Source organism: Desmodus rotundus, chromosome 10 (genome assembly GCF_022682495.2).
Source record: "Desmodus rotundus isolate HL8 chromosome 10, HLdesRot8A.1, whole genome shotgun sequence".
Classification (NCBI taxonomy): domain Eukaryota; kingdom Metazoa; phylum Chordata; class Mammalia; order Chiroptera; family Phyllostomidae; genus Desmodus; species Desmodus rotundus.
Genome location: NC_071396.1, coordinates 23352597 through 23370678, shown reverse-complemented (window position 1 = coordinate 23370678; position 18082 = coordinate 23352597). Strand labels below are relative to the sequence as shown.

The 18082-nt window shown below is 46.4% G+C and overlaps 1 protein-coding gene across 1 annotated transcript in view; it reads right to left on the bottom strand.

Moving 5' to 3' along the window:
- Positions 1 to 18082, bottom strand: part of NUP133 (nucleoporin 133) — a 44917-nt gene that overhangs the window by 13205 nt on the left and 13630 nt on the right. Inside the window, exons 10-19 of the mRNA XM_024561905.3 lie at positions 16921 to 17068; positions 15622 to 15779; positions 14162 to 14253; positions 11455 to 11618; positions 10185 to 10279; positions 6833 to 7057; positions 3429 to 3551; positions 2698 to 2797; positions 1877 to 2128; positions 1309 to 1442 (exon numbers count right to left, since the gene is read on the bottom strand). Coding sequence (XP_024417673.2) covers positions 1309 to 1442; positions 1877 to 2128; positions 2698 to 2797; positions 3429 to 3551; positions 6833 to 7057; positions 10185 to 10279; positions 11455 to 11618; positions 14162 to 14253; positions 15622 to 15779; positions 16921 to 17068 — 1491 coding nt within the window. The remainder of the gene's footprint in view (positions 1 to 1308; positions 1443 to 1876; positions 2129 to 2697; positions 2798 to 3428; positions 3552 to 6832; positions 7058 to 10184; positions 10280 to 11454; positions 11619 to 14161; positions 14254 to 15621; positions 15780 to 16920; positions 17069 to 18082) is intronic.

Sequence of the window (18082 nt, the reverse complement as noted above, 5' to 3'; positions counted from 1 at the left end):
GATTCTAGAGATGCCCCAAGTGACCAGCCAGTCTCCCCTGCAGGGCGGTTGCTGGGTGCTGGAGTGGCTGAAAGGAAGATGAAATTGTCCTGCAGACTCACAGTAGCTGAGAGAGTCCCCCAGAGGGGGGATTCTGCAAGGAACACATCGGTTCCACAGGCTTTTGAAACCAGAACTGAAAGAATATAACAAAAGCTGCAACCCAGAGCCAGCCCGCCTCCATCCGCAATGAAGTGGAGTGGTCTCTCCACTTATTCACTGCCCAGCGGAAAAACAGCATCGGTTTCCACCTTTATGGGCCTTTTACACACAATACCCAAAGAGCAATGAAGAAAGCACAGAACATAAGCAGGAAAAGATGAGTACTAAGCAGGCAACAGAAGCAGACCTCAGAATGGTCAGATTTGTAGTACAAGAGGACTTTAAAGTAACTAACTAGTAAGGAAAATAAAATAACCAATGCAAAAATGGATGGCAAATGTCAACAGGAAACTAGATCCATAAAGAGAATAAAATGCTGGGCACAAATTCATTTAGTTCAGGGCTACTATGAAATACTAGTTAAGTCCTGCCCAACCATCAGGGACTAATCATGTAAGACAAGTTATATCCATTCCATGAAATCCTAAAACTATTTAAAAACGTTCTGGAAAAAAATGTTGCTGTGGAAAACTTGATGTTATGGACGAATGTGATGTATTAAGTAAACTAAAGAGTTCATAAAACATGTTTGTTTATAATAACATAGAGTAAGAAGCCTAGAATAGAAACCAAATGTTTGAAACAGTTCTCTCTGGATGCTGGAATTTATAAGTGATTTCTGAAATCTTCTTTTTGTTTTTAGGGGTTTTCTGAATTTTATACAATTTCACTTTTATAGTGAGGAAAAAAGATCAGTTTTTACATAAAAATCAAGTGACTGAATAAACTAACTCTAAAGAGCAACTTAAAGTTACCCATACAGTGTGAGAATGGGAACTTTGTTAAAAAACAGGGAGCATGATTTCAAACCAGGTAAAACAGCAACCTTAGGGGGTATGGAAATCTGGGCTCTCTAAACGTATCGTGTCCTGTGCTCTATTTTCTATTCCAAATTTTACAACTCTACCAATATTCATATACCTAAGTAAATCCTTCAGTAATATTTATATATAAAGAACTGTCTAGCAATTTACAAAGAAACATAATATACAAGTTAGTATCTAAGTTAACCACAAAAGAATTGTATCATCTTCCAAAAACCCCACGTCAGGTCTGACACGGTACAGCCTGAACACAGGCGCTACTGCCTCGGTCCCCGTTTGTCACCTGGTCCGCAAACTGGGTCATGTAGCGCTGGAGCCTGGTCTGGTTCTCAGTCAGCTCGCACATCTGTACCAAGATATCAAAGTCACAGTACTTTTCTGCCAACGACGCAGCCCATGAGTACTGGCCGAGTGTGACTATGGAAAGGACACCAGGTGGAAAAAAATCTTATTAGTAAAAACTTGAAATGTAATTTAAAAATACACTTGCAATTTTACCTTTATCTGGATTATATACTAAAAATAACTAATGGAATAGAAACCTTTCCGGTAACTGGCATTTGGTTTCGGAATCCGTGTAAAATCATTAAAGATGCAAATTCAGTCCCTTGCTTCCTCACTGCCTACCTCCGATGCTATTCCCCTCCTGCACGTACTAGCACGAGGCAGTTCTCCTAATCCCAACAAAAACAAGGTTAAATAAACACAGAAAGCTGTACACAAGTGCTTTAAATTTTTGGCACAGTCAGATTAACAGTACCACCCTGAACACACTGCATTCATGATCTGACTCCTTCAACTGTTCTGCAGATTCAAAGACCCTCAGCCTGAGCAAAACACCAAGCACTCACGAAGAGGAGATAGGAGCTCTGATCGTCTCTGTGCGTATTCAATTTCCAGATTGCTGTATCTTTCTTGCTCGTTGGATCTGTCCAGGGACTTGAGCTGACAGGTATACCCGTCCAGGAAGCAATCAATCAGCGAGACCAGCTGCTCTGTCAGGATGTTGCGGAGTTTGCTGTCGGCCTGGGGATACACCATTTTCAGCACAACCTCATGCTGGCGCGTGATTGCCGTCCGGAGGCCAGCAGGGCCACTGGTTGCTGTGAAACCACACGAAATGACATGGGAAGTAAGGGTTGTAAACCGGTTAGGGGGGAGACCAGCCGTCTAAAAACTCTACCCCTTCACCACTGCTGGAAACATAAACCAAAGAGGGGTTCAGCTGACTCTTCTCTGTCCTGCTTCAACCCCATCTTCTCCATGGACACTCCCCGAGCAAAGCCAGGTAAACGTGAGCCTGCCTTCCCTCCTTCTAAACTCCTGCCGTGCTAGTCCCCCGACTTTCTCATATTAAGTCAGCACAAAGTACAGTCACTGCCTCCAGGGCCGGGGCCTGCTTCTGTGAGTAACGGCATGCATTAAAACCTCGTAGACATGTAGTAAGTACTGGTCCATAAGCAAATCATGGAGACCTGTAAATTATTCCAAGGGATAAAGCGATTTTCACGAGAACTGCTCCTTTTGGAGATGGACTTAAGGTATTTTTCATTTCACGTACAAACCTGCACTAGAGGAATAACAGAGCTTCCAAAAATGATGGCTCATTAGAATATATTTTGATTAATTGCTAGTAGGTCAGCATATGTGGGCTCAGTGTTTGCAACCTCACCTGTCCATGGAATATATTCCGGTTCTTTTCCTAGGGGCTCCTCTCTTCTGTACAGGGAGTTTCTGTGCTGCCGATAATGACTGGCAGCTTGCAGCATGTCCTGGAATACAATGAAACGCGTTACCTTATGCAGGAGGTGCCGATCCCCGTATTTCTACAGGTCATGCGAAGCACCAGCCTATTAATGGGAAAAAATCCTCAATATAGGTCTGCAGGATAACCTTTTGGTTCTTTCTGCATTTGCAATTTGTTTAACTCCACAATCCAACTTCCATTTTGGAAAACTGCAGTAACCAAAGTAAAAAAAACCCTCCATTATTATAAAGTACACTAGCTAAAGTTAAATGGAACATTTTAATCGATAATATAAGTAGTGAGCTTTTGAGTAATTAAAAAATAGACACCTTAGGTACGTTAACATTAACACGTTTACAATGATATATACGTGTGTGTGTGTGTGTGTGTGTGTGTGTGTGTGTCCTTCTCCGAACAAAAGGTTTATTCTATCAAATACAACTCAGGATTATAGAACCTTTTAACAGGCATAAGGCAAATACTCAAAACAGCTGTTAACTGACTGATACAATGACTTAATTTTTCTAACTTTTTGGAATGAACAAATGGCTAAAGTCTTATAAATTATTAGTGAAGCGGAGGAGGGATACAGAAACCACTTCCTCTTTCACCCACACTCTGGACTGGGACCTGCCGAAACCGCCACACTTCGGTACCTTGAGAATGGTGTTCACGTTGACCACCACCTCCGCCCACTCAACGGACTCCAAGGACGTGTCCTTCAGGACCTGCTCCTCATGCTCCAGCAAACACTCACAGATGGTATCCACCTGGGACACCTGGGGGGGCAGAGAGGCGACAGGCAGCAATTACAACTAGCTACTCGATGAGCTTGCCTCATTAAGTCGTACACACCCTCAGCTCGTAAGTCAAGGAAAAAAAAAAAGAGTTAAAGGTGAAAATAAATTTAAAAACCAAGAAAAGTTTGAATCTCCTAACTTCTAAGTCAGACTGCCCACAAAACTAAGTCTTATCAATGAGTTACTAATTCTGGACTGTTACCATGTGGAACTTTGTATTGAAACACCAAATACAGGCAGCTCTTCACAGCTGCAGGTTCGGCATTTGTAGGGTCCAAAATACTCAGGGGGAAGGTACGCTGTCACTGTCACTAGGCATTACCTACAATGCCTAGTGTAGTGTAACTACGCACGTGGCACCGGGCATTGTAGGTAATTCTATCACTGCTATAAACCACCTAGAGATGACTTAACGCTTCCAGGAGGGTGCGCGCCCGTCATAAGCAAATGCTGTGCCATTTTACATAAGGCACCTCGGCAGCTGCGAACTTTGGAGTTGGTGGTGAGGTTTCTAGAAGCAATTCCCTACAGATACCGAGGGACAACTATAACTGAAATGTTTCTTTATTATAGCTACTAGTGCTCAAGGCCACCTTCAAGTAGTACTAGGTTACAAACGATGTTACAATGTAAGACACCAAACTCATGAATTAAACTAATAAATTAAAATGACCCAAACTAATACACTTGCCAATTTCTTTCTTTGAAGAATTCCTCTTCTTCAGACATAACAGAAATGTTTTTAGAGTAGCAGCAGCTATATAGAAAATAACTAATTAAATCCATAACTTCTCCCTGTTCTCTTCTTCTTTGTCATTAGTTAGCACATGAAGGTAAGGTAGCGCTGCCCTGAAACACCTCTTTCCCGTTTCAGCTCACAGTTAAGCTCTTCCCCTTGGGTATTACTCAGTATTTAGAGTTCACACAGCATTGGGCACTCAAGAGATAAGAAATAGAAATCAGAGTCTTTGTCCTCAGAAGCTTACACACTAGTTGTGGCCGAAAAAAAAACCACTCTGTCTTGCAAACCTGTCCTACCTTTTGTATTTCTGACGTCAGTCCAAGGCATCCTAAGAACCCTAGCAAGAAATCTTTGGCACATTTAGTTTGTATGATTAAATGTAAGAATTCCTTATCCTATTAATGCAAGAACAATAATGAAGCATGTATGAAGTAAAAGCAGATAAAATGCCCAAATACTTACTAACCACCCTTATTATCCTGTGAGTTATGTATTCAGTCGTTTCAAACATTGCTCATATGCTGCACCAACAAGGCCTGTTCCTTTTAGAGGCAGAATGGAAACAAGGTGGAGAGTGCACCCGCCAGCAGATGCTCTATCACTTTACTCTCCGCCAGGGCTGCCAGAACACACCTCCCCTACAGAGCCCACCAATCAGACTGGTTTGGCTTAACCCGCTCTGGTCCTAACGTGCAGATACCTGTTGGTAATGCAATTTGCCACTCCCAAGGGAATGGACAGCAGAACGTTATTCAAACATCTGCTTTCACTCTACTCATGCATATCCTCTTTCCGCTCTCTCTTTATTGTGGTTCTGCCCATGGAGGAACCTGTAGAACCACTCCCAAAAGGAGCTTAGCACCGGTCGCCACCTGAGAAATCCAGATCAGTGGCGGTAGGATAGAAAGTCTTCAACAGCACAATTTCCTCAGGGAGCACCGTCTGGAGGCCCCATCCCATTTTTAGTTTTGCTTTAGTGCATTCCTAAGGTACTGCGCATGACTCGTGTGTCCAAATGATAATTTCTCGACCGTTCCCTCCTCTTTTAGTTAACTAGGAAACATACGTATGTTCAGTTAACTAGAATGCTTTGTACTTTGACCCAAATGCAGAAAAAGGAACCAGGCTCTTGCTCAATTCTTTAAAATAATTTGTCATTAATAATTTTTTCAAAGAAAACCTTTACTTTACCGTGAAAAATCATGTATAAGACAGTTTGAGGGATCAGATCATGAAATCTGAGGTGAATTTTTTTCCCTTTCATTCAGAATCTGGGTGTAGTTCCTGGTTGAACAACGGAAGTGCTCTGCCCCCTTACAGTCTCTAGAAAAACGACTGACCCGGAGGTAAGAAGACGGAACGCCTGTTGGACTAAACACACGCATGCAATCAACAGAAACCCTGAACACAGTTCAGCGAGTTAAACTGTTTTCAGGTCATAGTACGTCAAATATCAAGCAAAAAAGAGACTGCTTGGCATAGTCTGTTATATGCTATCTCACAGCTAGGCTGTAGGGGAAAGAAAATAAAATGAGACGCACCAAACAGAGGTGAAAGTTCCCCGAACGCAGAAAACAATGCCGCATTTCACAGCCTGGGGGAAGCACTGGCGCCGTGTCTAAAATCGGAGAAGGCCACAAAGGGAGAAGGGGACAGTCCTAGTTAGGGACGGCGGAGGCAGCATCTGGCACGCTCAAAATAGTTGCGCAGCGACAGGCTGTCGGCTCAGTTACGACGATCGGACTCTTACTGCCAACACCTCTCAAGAGAAAGTGCCAAGCCCCCATCCCCGCCATTCACCAGGCTGGCAGCCATCACCCCAGCACCCGAGCTGGGTACTACAATGTCCAGCTGCCACCAGCTGACCAGCACCTTAATCTTTCCTCCCTCCGAAGTTTACAGGGTTTTCTCTTCCTCTGAAAATAAATCTGATCTTAAAAGGGAGGTGCACAGCAGGATCCCAGCAGGCAGGTGAGGCAAGGTTAGTGAAGGGACTGTTTGAAGAGCCGAGGGCAGGATTAAGGGGACCGAGGAGGGACAGTGCGGCACACAGGGCTAGCTAGCAACAGGAGGAGCCACTATGAAGCCCAGGCCTGAAGGGGCACCGGGAGGGAGCAGTTACTGGAAATGTGGGGAGAGCAGCCTTGGTCTCCAAGGGGGCAGGGCAAACTAGGGTGGAAGCAGGCAGGAAGGAAGCTGGGGGAACAGCCACTCCAACCTGTGAGGGCCTCACCCTCCACAAACTGGACAGGGAGCCAGAGGCAAGGGAGTCCACCGGCAAAGATGCCCTGCTGGGGAAAGTGGACCCGGAGGCACAGGAGCACCCAGCGCAGGCAGGCCGGGGAGGACACCACAGTCAGTGCTGCAAGCAGGGGGAAAGCGCCACCTCGGCGATGCTGTTTGAGTGATGATGCCCGAGATCTTTTGTCCTCCACCTTCCCCTGCTCGGCCAGGGCCAGAGTGTAAATGACACGGGTGCTGGGGGCCACGTCAAGGGGAGGAAGAGGACCCGTCTTACCTCTCTAAAGAAGATGTCTGCAGGCGTCAGGCTGGACGGGATGTCGCAGTCCCTTTTGTTTAGCGCAATCAGTATCGCGGTGTTCACGAGGTCAGGCAGCCGTGAGTGGTGGTTCTTGAGCACAACCGCAGCTGCCAACTTTTCCGCGTGCTCACAGAGCAGCAGCCGAGTTGCCATGGGCACTCCCCTGACGGGGAAAGTGCGAAGACGTCCGAATAAGCCCACCTTGTGAAGACACAAGCAGACACGTGCTTGGTGAGCTTTCAGAGCGACACAAGGTAACGCAGTCGCCTCTGCACCCGAGGCACATCGGGTAGAGTCCCGGGCCGAGCTCGCCCCCAAAGCACCTCCAGCTGCCTCTCCTTTTGGCTATTTCTAACGCGCACACGCCCACTGCCCAATGCAGCCAGGGCGCTAAGGCCTGTAAGAAACACAGACGGTCCAGAGTCTCTCCTCTACTATTGTCTCTACCTATTTCATTTCTCAAATTGCTGTTCATGGTTCTCGAAACGGTAAAGTCGCTCTTTCCTGCCTGCATCCGTTACCTCCCCTAGATGTGAGACCTGCGTGGACTATTAACTTGGTGGGCTCCACACCCAACAACTGATTTCCAGAACCCCAAAGAGAGTGCAGGGTGCAGGCAGAACCTTTAATCCTTTCATCTCCTCCCTCTGATCTGCGTGATGCTCATTGCTGGTACATCACTAGGTTCTAGAAGTTTTCCTATGCTCTCTGTTTGATAAAGTATATCGAACTATGAAGAAGCCAAGAGATAGACATAAATAATACTCCTTTATACTTTAAATATAACCCATTTCACTAATAAATGACCTGTTTCACATACTGAGGTTTATTTTCAATACAGAAAAGCACAAAGAAAACAAAAATAATCTAACCCCCCAGAGAATCCCTACCGACACGAGTAATTGGTGTGCGTGGTTGGAACATGTGATGGTGCAGACAGGGAAGGGCCTGCTGTCCCCAGCCCCGCCCTCACCAGTAGCTGTGGTTAAGTTTCCTCCGTAACTCAGTGTGCTTTTATGGTATTTGCATGTCAGAAGTTATATTCATAAAACACAAGAGGACTCACACTGGACACATAGTTCTGTTTCTTATGTTGACAGCATCCTACTTCTTCACATTTAGCTATTCATTATTTTTCATGACTATGGAATATTTCAAAGAATCCAGCTCTATGACTCCACTCAACCCGCCCAGGGGTTATTCTGGACTCAGAGTTCATAGTGGTCCCTGATTTGAACGCGCTCCCCGGCTCCCTCGGTTACTGCAGGTGTAGTTTAAGTGCGGGCACCGCCGCTGCTGCATCTGCCCCCGCTGCATCTGCCCCCGCGTCCCCGCCCGGCCAGTGAAGGAGGGCCCCACAGTCCCTTCGCCCCAGCCACGTGGTGAAGACAAGAACCTTGAGAACTCCCTGCCCGGCTGCTGCAGACTCCGTGCGAGGACGCAGGCTGCGCCCAACACCCGCAGCTACAGGCACGATACACAGGACTCCCCACACCTCTGGAGGGAAGCCACGGCCCTGCTGCTGTTGGGTTTGGCTTGACAAGGACAGACTTTCATTTCCTGATTATTAATGAAAATTCCTCAGTGAAACAAGCTCTAAATGTTCAAAGTAATATAAAGGCATAGCCAAAGGGATTTTTAGATCATTCCCTTGCAATGAACATCACCACCACCAACCATGTGGCTTCCTCACAGTCTCTGAAGCCCGGGGAGGCTGTGCCAGGGATGCCGCAAGGGCTCACGCCTGCGGCTCTCACCTCTGATCAATCAGCATGCTCGGTGCGGTGTATTGGGGCCACAAACTCCTCCCCCCCAAGAAAACACACCTTTCCGTGTGACTCGGCCACTCCTCCCATTAAGAGGTGCAATCAATTTCTCAATCCCCTTCATCTGGGCTGGCCTTATGACTTGCTCAACCCATGTCGCTTTGGTGGAAATGACATCATAAGACATCTGAGGTGAGACACTGAGCTCCAGCTTCTAAGGGCACACCCTGGAGTGCTGCCCCGAGACCACGGGAAGCAGTCCCACCTGAAGGGGGAAGAGACACCAAGGGAAGGACCTCCAAGTGGCCCCAGCTGCCAGCCAGCACCAGCTTCCAGCTTGGGACCTTCCAGCTCAGCCCACCCTAAATGTAGCTCAGGGAGTGATCCCAGGGGAAATCAGCAGCAGGACCATCCAGCCCACAGAACTGTTTGAATCCACTTGCATTCTGGGGTGGTTTGTTATATGTTGACAGTTAATGTTAACTACCAACTGTTAATACTGATACATTTTACTAATTAAACAATTACATCAGGAGAAAAAACCTTCTTCCCACTGATTAATCTGAAACCCACCTAAAACACTAAAGAATAGAGGACTCAATGAATGAATGAATGGAGGTCTCTTGCCAAGACAATGAGGAGCAGAAAAGAGCCAAATCATGTGTTACAACTGAAGAAGAATGTGGGATTAGGAACAAGGAAGATATTTCTGAGACCGCCTAGAACTGCACCATCCTACAAGGGAGCCACTATCCACCACGGTGGCAATGTAAATCTCAGTTAACTAAAAGTAAACTCTAAGAAAACCAGTTTCTCAGGAGCATCAGCCACATTTCAGGTGCGCAGCAGCTGTGTGTGAACAGTGAGCTGCTGCACCGGCCACCACGGACAGAGAACATTGTCGCCACCTCAGGAAGTTCTGCTACGCAGCACTGACCAGCCTCCCGGTAACGTGAGGGCAGCACTGACTTTGGAGAAAATAAGCAAAGATGGGATGAAATCCATTCATTTGGACACGTGCACAGGAGCCTACTGACGGCAAAAATGGGTGACTTTATGTAACGATTCTGTCCAGCAGCAAAAATGTTTTCTAATTTTAGTTTAGACTCCATCTAAGTGGGACTATCCCTTAAAAATACTTTAAATGAGAATTTGATTCTACTGGCACTTCAAAATTAAAAATCCACAGACAAAAATCCTGTCTTTATTATCTTATTACTCATCACTGTGTTTCTAATACTAAATAAACTCACGAAAACCTAAGTTTTATACTTAAATGCATACAGGAAATCTGAATGAAAGGCAGGATGTCACAGGGTATCACAAGAAAAGCTAAAACAACACTTCTGCTGAAATACATTGTTTTTCTGTTTTTTATCTTATTTTCAATGCAGCTTTTATACTTGAAGTAGCAGGCCTCCAGGTATCCCTAGACTTACTTTTAAAGTGGAAAAGAAAATGTAAAATGCCAGTCACGGCCCGCCCAGCGTCCTGGAAGGAGCTGAGAGAGGGCAGCAGCGCAGGTGTCTGGGAGCCCTGCTCGCGGCGGCAGGGGTGCTTACCTGGTGAATGAAGTCCATGAGGAAAGAATGGGCTTTCATCTTGTCTTCCAGCTGGTGGAGAATAATCAGCGACGTGTTGCTAAACCCTGGCGCTTCTGTTGAAACACAGTAAGAAAACGTAAAACACGTAACATACAGGAGCTTTATAATATTTACTGCTATTAAAATAAAAAGTTAAGAAAAATCTACACAAAATGCAAATACCAACCCTTCTTTCTTTCTTTCTTTCTTTTTTTTTTAAGATTTATTTATTTTTTAAAATTGGGGAGGGCAGGGAGAGAAACATCGATGTGCAAGAGAAACATCAACTGGTTGCCTCTCGCACTCCCTGACTGGGAACCTGGCCCGCAACCCAGGCAAGTGCCCTGACCAGGAATCTAACCGGTGACCTCTTGGTCTGCAGGCTGGCATTCAATTCACGGAGCCACACCAGCCAGGGTGAGAACACCAACCTTTCAATGCAATTATTTATAATATTACCCAAGAGTTTAAAAATTTTAGAGAAAATTTTGAGAGTTTGATACAATTCATACCGTATTTATTCAAAACACAAAACATTATTACTAGTTTAACCGCTTATTTTATATCATTCTAAGCTTGCCAGTTCAAAAAAAAAACAGTCAAAGAAAGACGGTAAACACTAATGTTTTCTTCCTAAATCTCTAATGACGCTCAGCGAGCTTGAGAGGCAGTGAACCAGGAAAAGAAATGGGTGTCTGAGACAGTTCCCAGTTCCTGGGAACCCCGAGCGCCCCAGAGCGGTGGAGGAGGGTCAGAGGGACAGTCCCCGGGGCAGGCAGGAAAGCGTCAGGCAGAAACACATGAGGTGCCCACTCCACATGCTGGGATTTGCTCACTGCAGCCCTTAGGGAAAAGTACGATTTCTATTAGCCAAATACAGTGCTTATGCCAAAATTACCATTTCATTCAGGGGCTAGTGAGTGCCAAATGCTCCCTACGACATCAACTGCTTTTCAGAAATAAAATGTTGAGGCAGCTAAGTAGGGCTAATTAACGATCATCTTCAGCTAAAACAAGCTAATTTGCCCCAAAGTTTCCTCAGTTTCTATTCTGTCATGTAGGTCTGTTCAGAGCCAGTCTCAAAATCTGTAAAAGTTACAACCTTTTAAAAAATATCGAATTAACATTAAATTGTTTCAGAAACTAAAAAAAACAACAACCCCAAAACGCTGTGAGACACGTTTAACTAAGAACAGACGTTCTTCTCAAAACGTATCATTCCGCACCATCAACCCCTGGCCACTCGTACCCTCGGGGACAGACTCGGCCCAGCGCGGGTCGGAGGCTGGGTAGTCGTCCACCAAGTCGGCGCTGATCTGGGCGATGGCTCTGTCCAACTCGCAGTCGGAACCCAAGTCCGAGTGGGGGGAGAACAGTTCATCCACCATCACTTGTGCGTGACCTACATCCTTTCTGAAATGAAGTTGGAGAGTGAGAGTATGAAAGGAGGCAAGATATTTTCAATACTCACCATGAAAAAGTTAACCGTGAGATTCAAGTCCCATATTTTAGCCTGAAGTCAATTACTTTTAATGACATTATTTAAAATGGACAACTCTCATGCATTCATTAATTCAACAAACACAGGCTGAATACTTAGAATATGCTAGGCACTGGGGACAGAAGGGCAGACACGACATTAAAAACCAGTCCAGGACTCCACAGAGCACAGTGTCGTGAGGAGTCAGACGGGAAACAAGAAGCTTCACCCACACCAGACTGGGGAAGAGCAGCGGGGAACCCGAACCATGGAGGGGCAGGAGGGCAGGGTGAGTGTGCGGAGGGACACGCAGTGGCCCAGGGAGTACACACCGGGCCCGAGACCTTGTTAAAGGCAGGGCGAGTCAGTACATAAAGAATTAAGACTCTCCTCCACTGGTCGGAGCTCAGGGGACAAGGCGAAAACGCATCCCGGGGCGACGAAGCACGGCTCACGGGAAGACACGAGGCAAACCCCGAAGGGTGCAGCACCGAGTCAGAGTATGTGAGGGATCAGACAAGCAGGGAGGGAAATCCAGTGGGAAAGTCATGCAAGCATCTAGGCAACTGCAGGTGGCCTGCGTCGCGGCAGCTGCGGGGAGAATGGGGACACGTGGGTCTGACAGAGAAGACATGTGAGGTGGCTCTGGCAACCAGTCGGACCTGGTGTAAGAGGGTGACCTCCCCATCTCCACTCTGAACACACCAGTGGACAGTGACACTTGCCCCCGCCACTGGGGGTGGGAAAGGCAGAACAAGCGAGCGCGGAGAAGACAAGTGCGGTGTTGGATACGCTGAAGCACAAACTTTCTCCACCTGGTCACTCGGCCCAGACCACGGCAGGTCTGCGCTTCTCCAGCAAAGGAAGCCCAAGAAGGAGAGGGAACCGTGCAGGGAGGAGAGAAGAGTGCGGGACAACAGCAAACCGCCCACCAGACCACCTCTCGAGTAGTTTAGCTGTGGAGAGGAACAAAGAGAAGGGCTGGGAGCCCAGAGGGGGACACAGAGACCAGACTCTTTAAAACACGGCAAAGTAAACAGGAGGAACAGCTGACAAGGAAGAGCCGGCACAAGAACGGTCAGCGGCGTACCACCGAAGAGGAAAACCTGAAGGAGTCCAGTCGGAAGGGCAGCAGGAAATGGTGCTACTCAAAACAGAGACAGGGAGCCCGTCTCCCCACTTCTCAGGGAGGGAGAGAGGAAAGGGTCGGGCGCAGGTGGCTGTGAGGTGGTAAGTGCGGGGCTTGGTCTCTGCTGGCTTCTATTATCTCAAGGAGGAGGCTGAGCCACCTGCTAGGGATGGGGGCGGAGGCGGAGAAGTGGCACTGAGGAGATCAGAGAAGGGAGGAGATCAGAGAGGGGCTTGAACGGACTCTTGGTGGGACAGGAGCCCAAGGGCTGCTAACACAGGTGAACGGCGGGCGGGGGCTGGGAGCCCAGCTGTGCTACAGGTTACGGGCATACAAAGTTGACTCTCTTAATCAACAGAGAAGTTTCTTCAACTCTCCTAAACAAAAGACTTCTATTTATATTGAGGTAAGTAAAACGAAAACCCGCAGAATGCAAAATTAACTTCAAAGAAACCACGATACAAAAATAGTAGTATTACCTTAGCAAAACCAAACAGATAGCCCTAGAGATCGCCAAACAGATTGCCACCTACCGGTTCTGACCCTAGGGAGCACTTGGCTGAAGGTGGTTTTGGTCGTCACAATTTGGGGGAAGAGGGTGCATCAAGGAGACAAAGGCCAGAGATGCTGCTGAACACCCCGCAACTCACAGCCCCACAACAAGTCACCTGTCCTCAAATGTCAACGCTGACGAGCTGAGAAACCCTGCCTCATGACACCACAATTCCGTTTGTGAAGAGTCTAGCAGGGGTGTCCAACCCGCAGCCCGCACGCAGCCCAGGATGGCTGTGAATGTGGCCCAACACAAAATCATAAATTTTCTTAAAATATCATGAGATATTTTTGTGATTACATGTTGCATGTAAGATCCAACCGACTGTGATTACATGTCGTATTTTTTTTTAAGATTTATTTATTTTTAGACAGAAAGAGAGGGAGTGAAACATCAATGTATGGTTGCCTCTAGCACACCCCATACTGGGGACATGGCCCGCAACCCAGGCATGTGCCTGACTGGGAATCCAGACAGTGACACGTGGGTTCGCAGGCCAGCGCTCAGTCCACTGAGCCACGCCATCGGGGCCGTGATCACCTGTGTAACAGGGCACAGCTTCTCATCCAGCGGGAGGGTGAGTCACATCATGTTTCTCCCCAGCCTCGCGGCAACCTTCCTGTCACTACCAAGTTCAGAGCAACAGTTTGATCAAGTGCTGAAGTTCAAAAAACCATTTTCTCCTTAATGGAATCATTCCTCCAGCTTGCTCTGGCCCGTCAACAAGTAAGCAGCACATCAGTAAAATGTGATTTCTGTCAGACTGATGCCTCAACATGAACAGCTCGTCATACCTGCAGTACTGCAGAAAAGCAGCTTTCAGCAAGCGGGTTTTATCTTCCTGGGCCATGGTCTCATTCCTCATGGAGGTCTCAAACACCATACTCTGTAAAACAACAAACTATAACTTAGAGGCAAAGGCATCAGAGTATTTCTGATTTCTTGGACTGGAAACTGGGCCCACCTGCGACAGCAACAACCCAGCCCACCAGCTTGTTCACCACACTCCCTGCACCAATGGTTTATGTGCATAAAACACACTGCAAGAAGGTGACACGCACCAAATGACCAGCCGACGTCCTGTGGAAAGGCATATTTAACCGAGTGAAATTACTTGGGGATTTCATCATAACCAGCTTTTTTTTTGCTCTAATACAACTCATCACAATGTCTGTTACTAAGCAGAATAGCTGATTTCAAGCTTAAACAGGATTTAAGGAATTTGAAAGATACGAATCCTATGGCACAGCCTCTGAGAACAGCAGTATCACAAAACCCACGTGACAACGAAAGTTTTAAAAATTGTTAGTTTTTGCTGAAACTGCACCAAATCACTTTAGTTTTCACTTACAGGAATAGTGTGTATACTTCACATGCTAGTCAAATGGAAATTACCCCAAACAGTGTTATATATAGTCTCCTGCAAGAGAACGACAAAAATCCTACAGATCGGGATTTCAAGGTCTCGAGATGACAGAAAAACGAAATTGGTGTTTTTTATCCCAGTCTCCCTCTCAAAAACCACCCCAAGGTAACCAGTAGAAAAACAAGCACAACCACCCAAACACCTGTGATTCAACCCACGAAACAGGCGTCAGAAACCAGGAGGAACAGCAAACGACAGAGCAGAGGAGAGGACGCAGTCCTCCGTCTGTGGTGCAGGGGCAGGTGCCGACAAGGACTAGGGACCAAGGGAAAGGACAGCACGTGTCGAGTTCCTGCAGACTCGACTGCAGGGAAAACCCTGCTGACAGGCCCCTCCAGAGCTGCTGGAGGGTGTGGGAAGATTAAGCCAGGTGTAAGCAAGCAAATACAAAATTAGCCCATCACACACTCCAAGTCACAGGGAGCTGTATAGTAAAGGACATGTAATCAGTATATCACGTGGCTCCGTGAACTGTAAAGACATTCAAGTTGTCACTATGATGGAAAAACTATACTGGGGTGGAAAGGCAGAGAAAGTAACAGGTTACCCCAACTTCTTACCTTCTCTAACAGAAAATCAACAGACTGTCTAAATTTGGTGAATCCGGAGGTTGCAACATAAGCAGATTAATTAGAAATAGAAAAAAATACCAGCAGAAACAGCTACAAGACTTAAGTTTAGTTCCACACCTGGCGCAGAGGACATCACGGATGAGAGAGATAAAGCACGAAGGTCTCTATCACAACTCTTTTAAAACTGTCTCACTTTTCAAAATATTTGTGGGCAATAGCCTGATGACAATTTAAAAACCACAGAGAACCACGTTACCTCATTGCTTGGTCCAGCAATTGAAGACGCTAAGGAATCTTCAAGGTCCTCCGCTAACACGGACACATTTTCCCTTGGAGTGACAGACACCAGTCCACTCTTTTTAGAAAAAAGGATAGGAATACCGCCACAGGAGCCGGCTCCTAAAATACAATCCCCTGAAAGGAAGAAGACTACGCAATCAATCACAAGACCAAGTGAACGAATGCTTTCTCAAATCTGTCTCTGCAAGCGGAAAGTCATCCCGATGTACTAAGAACATTTTGCTGCCCTTTACGGTGTTACTGCTACTTCGAACTCAGTTCTTTAACCCCAGATCGAATGTCCGGAACCTGCTGCTATCTGGAGTAGTGGGCTCTGTGGCCTTCAGCTTTAGGACAAGAAACCCCAGCCTGGCCCTGGCTGGGCAGCTCAGGGGGTGGAGTGTCACCCCAATACGCCAAGGTTGAGGTCCAATCCGCAGTCAGGGCACATACAAGGATCAGCCAACGAACAGCAAACTGATGTCTGTTTGTCCCTCCCTTTCGCTCTCTCTAAAATCAAGTAAGAAAAAAAGGAAAAAAAACCTAGCTTGCAAGGACAGCAGCAAGTATATCAAACAAAAAACCCAAAATGATTCACTCTGCAAAATTCAAAATACTAGCTTTTGCCATCCGAGGGGGCCCTCTTGCCTAATTCTTCCTTGACTCACCGAGTAAGCCAATGGGGGGGCGGTGGGCAGAGTTTAAGCTCGCTCAGTGCCGCACTTATGCCGTGGGGCCCACCCACACTCAAGGCTCCAGTACTGGGACTAGGAAATCTGGGCTCCACCCGCTGCCTCACCTGGGTTCTGCCCTCTGCCCCACCTGGCAGACAAGCGTACTGATTAAACCATCTGTTTGGCTTTTTTTTCACTCCTGGATGGCTCTCCCTAAGCCTCCGCACCCAGCCCTCCCCCACAGTCCAACACCTGAGATCCTTCTCATCCAGGGGTCTGCGAACACTTAAAGAGTACCGCAGACCGAGTCACTCTCCCTAACCAGAAGCAAGCAGTTACTTCTCAGTCTCAGTCCTTTCCTTCTTGGCCTCTTCTGGAGAAGACGCGACTGCTTTTTGCTCATACACACACCAGTCTGGAAATCCTACCGGCGCTTTTGGTTTTCCAGCAGGGTTGTGACTCAGCTACCGTTTGTGTGTGGTACTGAATGTCCCAGTACCACGTGGAGGTTTGTGCTTGGAGCAGCGCTTACAGCAAAGAATCGAGACTGCTAAGAAGGACTAGCAAGCCCACTGATCCTGCTTTCTACAACTGCTCCGCACCTTGTGCGCCGAAGACGATCTTCTCCTGCGGCGGAGAAAACCTCCCGGTCCCCGTGGAGCACACGAAGACGGCACTCCCGCTGTACAGGTAGGCCATCTGGCTCGCGAAGTCTGGGACCAGCAGCCGACACACGACCGACTCCTCGGACTGAAAATTAGATTCAAAAATTGCATTTAGTAAGAACTGAAACAAAAATGCTCGTTGGTATGATTTCAATATTCCCATTCTTGTACACCACTATCTCGTAACAGTGATAAAATAATTCAATGATTGTCCTTACAAAAACCTAAACGCTACCCAAGAAATGACTTACAAAATATGACAGAATAAGCTTATAATAAATAGCAACTAGAGAAATTAATTTGTTGAGCTACAAATAGCAAAATTTCAAAACATGTCCAAGCTGATAAGATTTTTAACTAGAAGCCTATTAATAAATATGAGGAAGAAAATAAAAGGACTAATTCATTATATTACTTAGTTTAGATTGGTTAACACTTTCTGAGCTATCCCGGATAAACATTTTGCTTCTTACTTCACTGTCAAGATATCAGGTACGAGAAAACTGAGTTAATTTCTTCAGGTATATAATCAGAAGCAGAAATAGAAATGAGCTAATTATAGCTGACTCTTGAACATGGGTTTGAACCACAGGGGTCCACTTCAATGTGAATCTTTTTCCAGTAAATATACTGGAAAATGTTTGGAGAGGCCCAGCTACGGCGAAGCAACCGCACGGACTACACCAGGCTACTGTCCAGCAGTCACACTACTGCTTCTCCGTCAGCGATGCGGGGTCAGCGTTACACCTGCCAAGAGCTGTGACTTTCTTCCTGCCACCTTCATCTCTGATGTCTAGTTTAGTGACACATACAAAACCACCCAGTGTTTTGTATCATGTAAGACAACGCTGATGCACGTACTAACAGAAGGACAATTCATCTTGCAAACAGATGACACATTTACAGTACTGATAAGTACATGACAGCACTGGAAATGTATTTTCTCTTCCTTACGATTTTCTTAATAACATTCTCTTTCCTCTAGCTTCCTTTATTGTAAGAATATAGTATATAATACGTACACAAAATACATGTTGACAGACTGTTTATGTTATCAGTAAGCCTTCTAGTCAACAATAGGTTATGAGTAGTTAATTTT